This window comes from Centropristis striata, chromosome 21, assembly GCF_030273125.1.
Source record: "Centropristis striata isolate RG_2023a ecotype Rhode Island chromosome 21, C.striata_1.0, whole genome shotgun sequence".
Taxonomy (NCBI): domain Eukaryota; kingdom Metazoa; phylum Chordata; class Actinopteri; order Perciformes; family Serranidae; genus Centropristis; species Centropristis striata.
This window is the reverse complement of record NC_081537.1, coordinates 10035279-10049566: the sequence shown is the minus strand read 5'-3', so window position 1 is coordinate 10049566 and position 14288 is coordinate 10035279. Positions and strand designations below refer to the sequence as shown.

General features: G+C 37.7%; 1 protein-coding gene across 6 annotated transcripts in view; it reads right to left on the bottom strand.

The window, feature by feature from the left end:
* The window catches only part of myof (myoferlin), a 40685-nt gene that overhangs the window by 615 nt on the left and 25782 nt on the right, over nucleotides 1-14288 (bottom strand). For 2 of the 6 annotated variants that reach the window (XM_059324334.1, XM_059324335.1), the window contains exons 34-54: nucleotides 14095-14253; nucleotides 13891-13992; nucleotides 13068-13229; nucleotides 12232-12397; nucleotides 11569-11645; nucleotides 11368-11424; nucleotides 8578-8589; nucleotides 8384-8482; nucleotides 7703-7831; nucleotides 7419-7574; nucleotides 7243-7334; nucleotides 6608-6778; nucleotides 6376-6524; nucleotides 4959-5098; nucleotides 4413-4501; nucleotides 4231-4326; nucleotides 2628-2769; nucleotides 2125-2224; nucleotides 1814-2007; nucleotides 821-930; nucleotides 524-671 (exon numbers count right to left, since the gene is read on the bottom strand). In XM_059324334.1, coding sequence (XP_059180317.1) covers nucleotides 524-671; nucleotides 821-930; nucleotides 1814-2007; nucleotides 2125-2224; nucleotides 2628-2769; nucleotides 4231-4326; nucleotides 4413-4501; nucleotides 4959-5098; nucleotides 6376-6524; nucleotides 6608-6778; nucleotides 7243-7334; nucleotides 7419-7574; nucleotides 7703-7831; nucleotides 8384-8482; nucleotides 8578-8589; nucleotides 11368-11424; nucleotides 11569-11645; nucleotides 12232-12397; nucleotides 13068-13229; nucleotides 13891-13992; nucleotides 14095-14253 — 2550 coding nt within the window. Of the gene's footprint in view, nucleotides 1-523; nucleotides 672-816; nucleotides 931-1813; nucleotides 2008-2124; nucleotides 2225-2627; nucleotides 2770-4230; nucleotides 4327-4412; nucleotides 4502-4958; nucleotides 5099-6375; nucleotides 6525-6607; nucleotides 6779-7242; nucleotides 7335-7418; nucleotides 7575-7702; nucleotides 7832-8383; nucleotides 8483-8577; nucleotides 8590-11367; nucleotides 11425-11568; nucleotides 11646-12231; nucleotides 12398-13067; nucleotides 13230-13890; nucleotides 13993-14094; nucleotides 14254-14288 lie in introns of those variants that run through there. The other 4 variants (XM_059324336.1, XM_059324338.1, XM_059324337.1 and 1 more) reach the window with 3 other exon arrangements.

The window sequence follows — 14288 nt, the reverse complement described above, 5'->3', positions numbered from 1 at the left end:
TTGCAAAATTGATGCTGGTTTGAAGGCGAAGGGTGGTCACACCAAATATTGATTTGATTTAGATTTTTCGGTAATGCTTTATAATAAGGTCCTTAATAACCATTAATTAACAAGTAATAAGGCATTGTTCTCGCTTTAGATCCGGTAGTTGCAAAAAGCATAGTTAACTTATAACAGATGAGCAATAAAGTATATTTTAATATCAATAAGCAAACAAAATAAGATTAATAAAGGCATGGCAAAGACATAATGGGTGGGTCATGGGTGTTTGTAATGCCATTATTAACACTTATATAAGCTTATAAACACAATAATGTTAATAAGCATCTTGTAAGGACTTACAAGGGCCTTATTACTTGTTAATGAATGGTTATTACAAGGACCTTAATATAAAGCGTTACCTAATTTTCTTCTGAACTAACACTTCTATTTTTGAGTGCATTCTTATTTTTACAGCATTTTTTCCACACCTGCCTCAGAATTTTTGAACGGTACTGTATGTCCAGTACTCTCAGATCCTTACCGGTAAAGAGTACAAGAGGATGGCGATGAAGAGAACCACTATGGTGAGGATGATGAGTCCGATGAAGAGGCACCTGAACCTTCTCCACACAATGAACTTCATGGTCTTGCATGGGTTGGTGAACCAGAAGAAGGACGTTTCTGGGCGTCTGATGATAACGGGAAATTCAAAGTGTTTTAAGAGTGTTTTGAATAACAAAGTGTACTTGTACAGGCAAGAAAATAGGTCGAGATGTGTTTATCTAGATTCAGCATGCAGAATGTTAAATAGGGAATATTTCAAAGGGTGGGTTCTTACTTGGGAGGGTCCAGTTTTGGGTTCATGTTGGGTTCGTCTCTGCCTTTTCCTGCAGGTTTCTCATCCGCATCAGCTTCAGGTACAATCTCCAGAGTCATCTCCACTTTACCCTGTAAACAGGAAACCAGCAGACACAATGAGAAAAGACATAACAAGGATCTCTGACACTTTCTGAATATATAAATCAAGCAGAATCTTTTTATCCGGATTTTGCATTAACTACTAAACTGTTTATTTAGTAGTAATAAATATAAAATGCAGTTTTCAATTTTATTTTTTACTTTACTGGTTTTAATTCAGATCTTATTTTTATTGGTCAGATATTAGTCTTAATTATTTGATTGCATTTAATTTTTACTTTTAATGTTTTTATTCAGGTCTGAATTCTTCTGATCTTAATTAGACCACCATTGTTCTCTTCAATTTCTTGTTAATTTTAATGCCTGGTACAACTAAAGGTATATTTGTTTGGACAAATATAATGATAACAAAAATAGCTCAGAAGAGTTTAAGACCTCATATCTAGCCATTTTTCATGTTTTTTTGGATAATAACCAAAATCATTATCACGAAAACCATGGAAAATGGCTAGATATGGTATAATATTTTTTTCCATGACTGTGTCTGTTTTAATTGTATTTACTGATGTTTAAGGTTTTATTTTGACACTTTTCACATAGTACTTGTGGCTGCAACTTCAGTAGTAGCTCACATTTTTGTGTTTCCACCTGGAATGAAATTTATAAATAAAATTTTGTTTTATTGCATTTTGGTGCTAAAACTCAGGCAGGTTTTCAATAATCAATAATGCTGATGGTATTTCTAAACTCCTGCTAGAGTCAACAGCAAAAATTCTTCTAACTTACGCTGAATTTACTCCCCATTCAACTTCGTCACTGCTCATTCATTTGCTCAATATTCCTGTTTGAACAAGTCAGTCTTTCTTAAAACCCCATCCATCCATCACTGGCTGTACTTTGTATTCATACTTACACCCAGAGTCTTCTGTCCATCCTTCTCTATGGAACAGGGCCACCAGCCTCTGACCGACTGCTGAGCAAACAGAGACTTGGCGTGCTCCGTCTTGTGTGGCGCTCCCATCTCTATATCATCCATCATCACCAGGGAACACTTCTCTGGGCTCTTTGCAGGAGCGACCAGGTTACGCAGATCCAGCTCCAGTGTGCCTGGGACCACAGAGTGTTAAAGCACACCGGTCAGGTTTTGAAACTGCGGTCTCTAGGTACATCAACCACTTGCAACCGTTCAGGTACGTTCTGGTTTAACTTTAAATAGAGTCTCACCGAGGTAATCATCTAGGGAGAATTTGTCGTTATCCCATATCTGAACAATCAGCTTGGGGGGGATCCTGAACTCGGTTTTGTCAAGACTCCAGAAGCGCTCCTGTTGAGTAAAGAATGTGTGAAAACATGTTGCAGATCAGCAATTTGCCTAATGTTTTACAGCTGTACAATATTAATAATAATAATAATAATAAAATAATATAATTCCCATTTTATTTTTAGACAGTAAGATAAGATTTTCCTTTAATAGTTGCACAATGGGGAAATTTCCAGTATTATAGCAGCAAAGTGGATAGCAAGATAGAGAGTAGTAAATAAGCAGTATAAACTAGAAATGCAGGAAAGGTATTAACAATTTACAAGTTAAAAACTATTAAAAAAAAGTATTAACAATTTACATTTCAAACAAGTAGAAATATTTAAAAAATATATTATTTTAGACATGTAGAAATATAAAAAGTATTAACAATTTAAATAAAAAGGAAATAGTTTGATAGCTTCACCTTCTTGGACACAAGGCAGAGTTGTTCAGCTGGCAGGAACTCAAAGTCGAAGACGAACCTCCAGTTAAAGTTGCCGTCTCCGTCCAGAGACCTGTAGTGGACGTCAGTCTTCTGCTTGTCCTCCTCCATGCCCGGCATCCAGCTGGTAGAGGGAAGAACAGGTGTGAGCCTGGACTACTGCAACTCCCTCATGGCAGGTCTGACTGCCAAAGCCATCCGACCTCTACAGCTCATCCAGAATGCAGCTGCTCCATTGGTCTTCAATCTTCCCAAATTTTCACACACAACATCTCTCCTCCGCTCCCTCCACTGGCTACCGGTGGCTGCACGGATCCGCTTCAAGACTCTAGCTCTGGCGTACTCCGCTGCTAATGGTTCTGGTCCCACTTACATCCAGGACCTTGTCAAACTCTACACCCCTGCTCGCCCTCTCCGCTCTGCATCAGCCAAACAGCTGGCGACTCCCACCCTGCGTGGGTCAACTCGCCTCAAAACCACTTCCAAACTTTTCTCTGTCTTGGCACCCAAATGGTGGAACGAGCTCCCTACCGACATCAGGACCTCAGACAGCCTGGACATCTTCCGCCGCAGGCTGAAGACCTATCTCTTCCAACAATATCTCGGTTAAGTCATGGTCACCTAACATATATATATAATAAAAATAAATAAAAGAAATTAAAAAAAAATTCTTATTCTTTTCTTCTTTAACATATAGCACTCCTTTAGCGATGACAGTTAGCTCTTAAAGTTATGTACTTACTTGATTCCTATGGTCTATGTCTAGTACCTTCAGGTTGAATGCACTTATTGTAAGTCGCTTTGGACAAAAGCGTCTGCTAAATGACATGTAATGTAATGAACATTCAACGTCCTGTCCCGACAGGCTCCACAGAAACCTTCTGCTGTACAGTTTTACTTTTAAAGAATTAAATAAAAACAATATAAAACAGCTCAAAGAGGATTTTAGAAATGGATTCTGAGAAACGATGAAAGTGTAACGCATTCACCTGAGAGAAAGTATTTCCCCCTTTTTTCAGATTTAATGAGATAAATATGTCATCAATTCAGAACAGAGCAGAAGTTTCCATTTTTTTTTTAATTATTAATTTCTATATTTCTATAAGGGCATATCTCTATTAACTTTTCGTATTTTATATGATTGTATATTTAGTGTAGTGTGCTTTAAAAAAAAATCTTATTTAATTAACAGACTTATTTCTATTTCTTATAAAGCAGCAACTGTTACAAAGCAATTTCCTCCCAGGGATCAATAAAGTATTTCTGACTCTGAAACAAGAGTTCTTAATGTCCATTCAATCTTCTCAGAATTCTGAGATAAGTTTCTTGTTAGTTCAGGAAAAAAAAAAAAATTTTTTTTTGCTCAAGTGAATGCATTATGTTTCCAGTAGAAACGGCATCATAAATCACTGGAAATTTAAACAAAAAGGCATTAAAAGAGCATTAATATTACTTTTAGTTTAACTATTAGCCATTATCAGTGTCAAATCAAAATTCCGTCAATGAAAAGTCAAGCATTATATATAAAAACTGAAATTAAAAATTATATGCGCACACACAGAAAAAAGAGATCCGTCAGCCGTACCCTTTGACGTAGATGTCACTCATGTGTTCTCCTGTGATGCTCGTCTCGTCTAAAGTCACGTCTGTGGTGTTCCAGACGACGGCACGCAGGAAATACCTGAACATTAAAACACAGTGAGCGTTAACTCAGCGGCATCTAAAGTGACCAGTGATGAAGCACTGATGGAGCTACACAGCACTTACCTCTTAGGCTTGCGTGGTGTAATGTCAAACGGAGGTCCAGGAGGGCCGATGCTTTTGGGGAAAACATCCACCCACATCTGAAGCCTTCCCTAAATGAACACAGTATTAAGGTTTTACAAAACAGCTACAGTACAGGCCAAAAGTTTGGACACACCTTCTCATTCAATGCGTTTCCTTTATTTTCATGACTATTTACATTGTAGATTCATCAAAACTATTAATGAACACATGTGGAATTATGTACTTAACAAAAAAGTGTGAAATAACTGAAAACATGTCTTATATTCTAGTAAGCAAAGGGTGGTTACTTTGAGGAATCTAAAATACAAGACATGTTTTCAGTTATTTCACACTTTTTTGTTAAGTACATAATTCCATATGTGTTCATTCATAGTTATGATGCCTTCAGTGAGAATCTACAATGTAAATAGTCATGATAATAAAGAAAACGCATTGAATGAGAAGGTGTGTGTCCAAACTTTTGGCCTGTACTGTACGTCAGGGTGAATGTAGACAGATAGAGACGAGTGAGCTGTGACGTCTAACCTGGGAGAGAGTGGGCTGGAAGCTGCTGTAAAGGGTCCTGGTCTCCACATGTTCAGGGACCAGCTTCTGTTTTCTGAGCACGTGCAGACAGAGGCGTTCACGGGCCGGACCCAAGTGCTGATGAACTTCCTTGTTGTCCTCTGGATGTGAAAACATTTTGCACCTTAATTAGACTTCTTTTAGTCAATAAATGGCACTTCAGGGTGCCAGCAGGATTTGGCCATCTTCACCACCTGAAGCATCAGCTTTATTATTATATTGCACATTTTTGTAGCACTTTCTCTGTCTCCACTGACGACAACAACTGGTGCATGAGTAAAACATGCAAGTTCCTGTTGCCAGGGGGGGCGCCAAAACTATGGCTCAATATTGACATGCAGGCGTGTTCAGGTCTGAACTCTCATCACGCATTAGAAATTTGAGGCAGATTGGATTGTGTATTCTGAAGTTAGAGCGATCTCCTGTTCATGCCACGCCCACATACTTTAACCCTCCTCTTATATTGTGTAAAAATAAAAAATAAATAAATAAATAAATAAATAAATATATATATATATATATATATATATATATATATATATATATATATATAGTTTAAAGTATTTTTCATGAATAAAAAATAAATAAATGTAAAATATATATCTATATTTTTTTTTTAAATCAATGTCATGTAAAAACATTTTATTTTATATGTAGGTATTTCCAATGTACATAAAAAACGTTTTTACATGCATTTTTTTAATGAAAAATAAGTGAATTATACTCATTGAACCATGATCTGTGAGAGGTAAAGAACACCACTGCGCTAAATATTGATTGGAATGGTTAGTAATGGAGTTATTAATGAAATACAAACAATGTTTATTGCGATTTTTTTAGTTTATGACACTTTTGGATAACTAAACATGCCCCGAGTAATTGCTGTTCCTGGAAAAACAAACATAACAGGAGGCTTAATATTGAATGAAACTGTAAATAAAACGTTTAATCACAAAGGTCTTAAGATGGTACTGACCAAATTTGAAGTCGATCAAATTAAATCTCTAAGAGAAGTTAGTTAAAGGGCCTGGAAATTGAAATGGCCCAAAATACCCGAAAATTGTTCATTCATTTCAAGATGGTTGACTTCCTGTTGGTTTAAGGGTATGGGTCCAAGAGGCTTTTCAGTTTGTCTACACCCCTAAAATATCTACATTTTCACCAGACCTGACCTGTGTGCAAAGTGTCACAATTTATTGAGTATGTTAAAGAGCCAAAAAGCCGATTTAATTGCAGAAAAATAATAATAATTCCTACACTTCCAATAGGGTCCTCACTGACCCTTGTGGTATCTGATAGGGTCCTAAAAGCGATTTATTTGTAGGTGAAATTGATCTCATTTACACACTACATAATATATTTAAATAATTGACATTACCAAACTGAGCCAGCGTGTACTCTGTGCCATTGAAGGCGAGTGATGTGCCGTTGTCTTCTGTCCTGGGTTTGGACAGGCCTTTAAGTCGAGCCAGGTTCTCCAGGATCGCCGACGGCTTCAGCTGGTCCCGCCACTTGTTGATACCAGAGCTGAGGCACAAACAGAAACAAAAGTTAAGGATCTAGACTGCAGGGTTTTAGGAATATACCCTAAATGTTCTGGTTCTCCTTACATGCAGTAGGTTTGTGGCAGGCCACAGTAAGAGTTATATCGGGACAGGAAGCGGTTCTCCAGGTCGATGACGGTCTCGCCGACCTTCTCGTCGCGGCTCAGGAGATCGTGGTCGTAGACGGAGATTTTCAGGTCTTTGTCTTGAGGCAGGAAGCACGTCATCTCAAACATCCTAAATAAAACACAGAAAGTGTTAGAGAAGAAATTAAAAAATAAGGTTTAAATTACAGTACAGGCCAAAAGTTTGGACACACCTTCTCATTCAATGCGTTTCCTTTATTTTCATGACTATTTACATTGTAGATTCATCAAAACTATTAATGAACACATGTGGAATTATGTACTTAACAAAAAAGTGTGAAATAACTGAAAACATGTCTTATATTCTAGTAAGCAAAGGGTGGCTACTTTGAGGAATCTAAAATACAAGACATGTTTTCAGTTATTTCACACTTTTTTGTTAAGTACATAATTCCACATGTGTTCATTCATAGTTTTGATGCCTTCAGTGAGAATCTACAATGTAAATAGTCATGAAAATAAAGAAAAACGCATTGAATGAGAAGGTGTGTCCAAACTTTTGGCCTGTACTGTATATTCTCTATTGCTTCAAATGTGTCCAGTCACAGCGTGTACCTTCCAAACAGCGGGTTGGTGGTGTTGGGTAAGTAATGGTCTCTGTCATCAATCGTGTTCCTTCCCAAAGTCATCTTTATGTATGGGTCACACTGAGCAGGAGAGACAACACAAGTTCAAGCAAAATGTGCTAAAATATGTTTCTTTAATTCCTGGTAATACAGATTCAGTCTCACTCTGCCGTTATTGTCTTTAGGCTGTAGGTCTACGGCTCGGACCACATAAATCCTGACCAGACACTCCTGAGGTCCGCTCTCCGGCAGCTCTCTGAACTGACGGGGAGGGGGATTAACACCTGGGTCGTCCGGCAGAGGGTACACCTTGAATGAACCCTGCGGGTACGAGAACACACACACAAATCAGATTTGACTTTTCTGGTCCTGAGCTGAGGAGATTCAGCTCCTTTTACAGCTTTTCTTTTGAAATGATCGAGTGCTTGACTGAATGCTGTCAAAACTACCTTCAGCTCTCCAACCACAGTGGGGTCATCATCCCCATTTTCATTCTTGCCTCGAAACAGTTTGAAGGTGTTGCAGAAGTCAGTCAGCCCTTTGAACTCTGGGACATTCTCCAGCTCACAGTCATACACCTGAGAAAACACAGTCACATTTATTCTTTGCACTGTGGAGTCACAAATGCCATAAAAATAAAAATAAATCTGTAAGAAAAAATAGGAATATTAATATGGGAATATAAGGAAAAATAAAAGGATACAAATACTTTAAATATATTTTATTTGTATTTTTTTAGATATATAATTAATCAATTAATTAAAAAAAAAGAATTGTATATGCAAAAACATACAATTATATATAAAAATAAAAAATACAAAAATATATCAAAAACAAAAAATTAAAATAGAGAATTTTATTGTAAAAACGTAAAATATGTATAAATGCGAACATTTTAAAAAATATATACTTTTTAGATTGCATTTGTCTTCATATTTCCATATTTTTATTTACTTATTTATTCTTCCATTTATTCCTCTTTATATTTTCTTAATCTTTTCCAGATTTTTTCCTGTATGGCACTCCTATGACTCCATAATGATTGTTCTTTACACAGCCACAATCTACAACAACTCAAGTAAATTATCACAATAAAATAGATTGTCTGGGAAGAGACAAAGCTGACTTACTTTGAGGGTGTCGTATCCTTTTTTGAGGTAAGGGCCGCATTTCATCTGGTCTCCAGTTGAAGCGTAGAATTTACTCCACCAGTCGACAGTCTCTTTCTCCTAAAGATTGAGTTGCACAGTGTTAATGTTTATATTTATGGTTCCCCGAGTTTGGAATAAGAATCTGAAATCTCAGTCATATTGATTGCTCTCACCTTCTCTACAATCTTTTGAAGAAAGAAGACGCGATGTGACAGAAAACAGAAGAGAAGTCACAGATATATATACACACACAACAGTAACATGAATATAAAACACACATACACAGAGTACACAACAACAACAACAGGCAACAAATATAGACAAGAAAGTGAAACAGTAGAGGACAGGTTGATAAGGAGATCCCAGATGCAATTTCACGATTGACAGCAAATCTGGAAACAAGGGCGTAACAGAGAGTGGTGCAAAATGCATTAACCCTTTATCAGGCGAAGGACTATATTTGGTAACTTGAGGTAATATTTCGAAAAAAAAGTTGCAAATTTACTAGATTAAAGTGGCAAATCTACAAGAAAAAAAGTCGCAGATTTAAGAGATTTAAAGTGGCAAAGATGCATGAAAAAAGTCGCAGATTTACGAGAAAAAAGTAGAGAAAAAGCAATTTTTTTCTCACAGATGCACCACTTTAAATCTCATAAATCGACACATTTTTTTCCTCGTAGATTTGCCACTTTAATCTCGTAAACTTTTTTCTCAAAATATTTTCGTATGTTTTTTTACACATTCTGGCAGAATGTGATATCCTCAAATATTCTCTAGGGTTAAAATTTGGAACTTGCATGTATTTCAATGAGTGCCCTATTAAGGGTTTAGGCTACACGCCTCTAGGGGGCGCACTAACACCACCTGTGCCTTAACTTGTAACATTGCACTGGGGGTTTAGTGACGTCCACGCCTACCATGAGTAAGACCTGACTTTGACTTATGTGTACAATACAGATTCAATCCGCTTATTTGCCTTCCTGCCAGAGTTAGATGTGAACATTGATACCACTGACGTGTCTGTCACTAAGGCTGCATCCACACTAATACCTTTTCATTTATAAATGCATAACTATCGCTACATTTTCACCTGGAGTCCACACGACTTCAGCCTTTTCACATCCCTAAAAACAAACTTTTGAAACCACTCCGTGGGGCAGGAACAGAGACTTTTGATCCTACATTCACTTCCTGATTGGTTGTTATCAGTTCCAATACTCATGCTACACTCGTGGTCAGAAGTTTTGAGAATGACACAAATATTAATTTTCACAAAGTCTGCTGCCTCAGTTTTTATGATGGCAGTTTGCATAAACTCCAGAATGTTATGAAGAGTGATCAGATGAATTGCAATTAATTGCAAGTCCTTCTTTGACATGAAAATGAACTTAAGGAGAGAGGTTCAATTGTTGTAAGGAAGGCTTCAAGGTGCCTAAGAAAGTCCAGCAAGTGCCAAGACAGTCTACTAAAGTTGATTCAGCTGCGGGATCGGGGTACCACCAGTGCAGAGCTTGCTCAGGAATGGCAGCAGGCTAAGGCAAAAGTGATAACTAAGTGGCTCTGGGAACAAAACATCAACATTTTGGGTCCATGACCAAGAAGACCCAGACCTTAATCCCATTAAGAACTTGTGGTCAATCCTCAGCAGGCGGGTGGACAAACAAAAACCAACAAATTCAGACAAACTCCAAGCATTAATGCATGAATGGGCTGCCATCAGTCAGGGTGTGGCCCAGAAGTTAACTGACAGCATGGCAGGGTGAGTTGCAGAGGTCTTGAAAAAGAAGGGTCAACACTGCAAACTCTTTGCATAAACGTAATGTAATTGACAATAAAAGGCTTTGAGACTCATGAAATGCTTGTAATCATACTTCAGTATACCATAATAACATCTGACAAAAAGATCTAAAAACACTGAAGAAGCTAACTTTGTGAAAACCAATATTTGTGTCATTCTCAAAACGTTTGACCATAAGTGTATATAGTATACCAGAAAAAGATTTAGTATGTCTCAGTGCAGGATGCAAGGATGACCTACTGCAACTGGTCGCATTTTGCATTATGCAGGCCAGAATGTTTTTCTGGCCAGTCTGTCCCAAAATCATCTGTGTAGATTATATGAGCTAGGGGATCAAAAGTTCATAGTGGAATGAGCTGACTAATTGTATGCATACTGTTTACAATGATACATACTTTGAAAGGGCAGCTGCAGTGCATAGCAGAAAAATGCAATTTAGAAGCAGCTGATGTGTCCTTCCACCCACCCCATCACATGAACCTTTTCGGGGGACAATAAACATAATTCCTGACTACCAAGGGTTAATCCAACATGGAAAATGAATCACAGGCATGTCTATTGTGTTGTCTATGCTAGCAACTGTTGTGCAGTTACAGTCTGCAATTTAAAATCCGACTACTGCCTACAGGAGGCAAGCATGTTGTTTTTTTAACTTTGGATTTAACAAATTAAATTACTGAGCTTTCAAAAGAAATACTTCTCCTCATTATGCTAAGCTAACTAGCTGAGGGGTTCATATTAAGCATTCAGACATGGGTGTCATCAATCTTCTTATTTAACTGTTGGCTGGAAATTAAATAAGCAGATTTCCTAAAATATTACTTTTGCCTTAAGTGGAATATTGGAAGCTGTACTTCCAGCAACATTATGGCAGTGATTGTTCAACCACAAAAATCCACTTCCATGTGAGTCAGACGCCTTAGAGCTTCATTTGCTTCATGTTACGCCCTTGCTGTGGAAAAATAATTAATTGTGCTCATTAATTTAGTGACAAATTAATTACAATTGCAGTCATTGTAACAATCCCCACGTAGATTAATGGCATTGTGAAGTTATTATTATTGTAGAGCGTGCCGCAGTGCTGTGGATTAAGTGATCTCAGCCTTCCGGTATCATTGGTGCCCAGCCTCGTGAATTAGAAGCTATAACAAATAACTATACATACAAAGTGGGAGGGAGGGGAAGCCATTTTGTTGACAGCAGCTGACATGCTGTACATGAACTGTAAGCCAGAGTAATTAAATTTGTCAAATTTGACTCGAGAGTCAAATTATGCACTTCGAAGTGACAAGAGGAAAGAAGAATAAACACAAAAATAATTAGGAACAACATGAGGCATACGCTGCGGCCAGGGGGCGGAGTTTACCTGAGCCTCCAGCAGCGGTCTGGTCTCCTCCATGTTAATAGAGAGATGTTTGGAGGGAGTAGCAGCCATCAGAGCCACTGGAAATAGTCGGAGGACAACATTAGGAGAAGGCTTCTAGTCTCTGTGTCTTAGCAGTCAGACTTTACAATCAGCACCGTTCCCAGTAGACCACATGCACCAAACATCGACAATCACTGCACTATAAACACTACAATATTTCACTCAGGTTATTTTTTAAATTTGATTTTTATGTGCAATATTGTCAGTGCAATGGTGCATCTTCAACTGTTGACTGTCTACACTGTAAATAATCGTTATTTTTTATTATACTTGTTTAAATTGTACATTTAAAAAAATGTTTTTTTACTTGTTTTAGTGCTTATACCTTTTTTATATTTGTACTTGTTTAAATTGTAAATTGTAAATACTTTTTTATATTTTTTTTACTTGTTTAATTGCTAATACCTTTTCTATATTTCTAATTTAAACTGCTTGTTTACTATTTATTGTATATTTTATTGAAGCTCCTCTGTATTTTGCAATCCACTTTGCTGCTGTAGTACTGGAAATGTCTGTGGGACTAATAAAGGAAGATCGTATCTTATCTTATCTTGGGTGTATCAAAATATTAACCAAGAGTCCTTTGTGTTTTTTTGTCCTTACTTTTGGATGACATGGCTCCCTCTGCAGTGATGACGTACGGGTCACATCTGAACTGCTCCAGCGAGACGATGGTACACTGACCCACCACAGGCTTCCTGCCAAATGGACGGTGGTCTATCACCTTCAGCACAATGGGAGGTGTGTACATCTCCTCCTTTGGCAGGAGCTGGACGCAGGTTGGAGTGAAAAATATTATTGTCAATTTACAGTCGTGTTAAAAAGTTTGTAATCGTGCGACAACCTCAGAACCTGAAAAGTGATTTTGAAGTGCCTACATTCTTTCTAATGGTCAGCAGGGGGCGACTCCACTGGTTGGAAAAAGAAGTCTGACTGTATAGAAGTTTATGAGAAAACGACCTTACGTCTAGCTTGATTCATTACCTCAGTAAATATTTTCCTGTCTTTTTTTCTCTGTTACTTAAATCTAAAAATAAAGTTTATGGTCTCAGTCGCAGGTTTCAGGTCTTCTTTAACACAGCATGATGCTCATTTTGTAAATGATGGTCCCATTTGGAGTAAAATAGATTATAAAGTAGGGGATGATTATGTGTTTTCACCTAATGAAAGTTAATTGTAAAATCACGGTTTTCTATAACCTAAAGCTTTTTAAGCAAGCTAGCTAGCACTAGAGCTAGCTGATAACTTCCCACTTGTCCTAATATGGCCATTTCTGGCCCCAAAAACCCAAGATGCTGACAGCTAAAAACTAAGATGGAACAACCAAAAATACCACAAACCAATTTTTTTGGGTTTGTATTGATTTTGGCAAATATTTCAATATTTTTCTTGTTTGCTTTAGTTCTTCATAGATCCCACTTGCGTCACTCTGCCATTACCACTTTGACGAAGAGGACGGAGCTGGGGAAGTTGGGGCTCCTCTTCATGTTCTTGATGACGGCTGACTCTATCCTCTGCCCCCCACACTCCACCACCAGGCTGGGTGAAGACACGGAGGCCAGCTGAAAGGGCTTCATGTTCCTCAGGCCCCACGCCAGAATCTGAACACAAAGACGATGTTAGATACACTACCGGTCAAAAGTTTTAGAACACCCCAATTGTTCCAGTTTTTTATTGAAATTCAAGCAGTTCAAGTCAAATGAACAGCTAGAAAGGGTACAAAGGTAAGTGGTGAACTGCCAGAGGTAAATAAAAAAGGTAAGCTTAACCAAAACTGAAAAATAATGTACATTTCAGAATTATACAAGTAGGCCTTTTTCAGGGAACAAGAAATGGGTTAACAACTTAACTCTATGGAGTCTTGGGCTATTTTGACCATTTTTGAATTCTTTTCATGTCTTTGTAAGTCATTTTGTGTTTTTTTTTAGTCATTTTATCTCTTTTGGTGTCTTTTTTTGTCATATTGTGTCTTTTTTTGGTCATTTTGTGTCTTTTTTTGGTCATTTTGTGTCTTTTTTTAGTCCTTTAGTCCAACATAAAATGTGATTTTTAATCCTTTTTTTTACTTTCAAAACACTATCATGCTCAATAAAGAATTTTAAATGTTGCAAATGTGCATTCATTTCAGAGTACACTGAGACATTAAACTGCATAATTTTCAATTAAATTCTGGAAAAGTTGGTGTGTTCTAAAAACTTTTGACCAGTAGTGTACATTATGTATCTCAGTTCAGAGGGAGGGTGTCTTAAGACTGCGTGTTACCTCCACAGCAGTGAGCTGTACTACAGGCCGGATGCCCTGAGGAACCATGTAGAGGTTCTCTGATCTCTTCGGGGGAACCAGGGGAAGATCTGTCTCGCCTGACTGCAAAGGGAGACAAGAGAGTATGGATTAGTATGCTTACCTTCATGTTTTTAACAGTAACTTTACATTATTTGACAGTTCTCCATTGCTTTCAGGACAAACCTTGTCTTTAAGGATGAGTTCTGCAGCCACCAATGCCTCCCCTGCCTTCTGACCTTTCTGGATGATGGGGTACCACAGCAGTTTGGGTGTCTGATCCATGCCTGAATTCAACTTCACCAATGGCGGGCAAACACTGCGGCCCAGCAGCTCATCCTTCCCCTGGGAAACGATAAATATTGGTATGAAGGATAGAC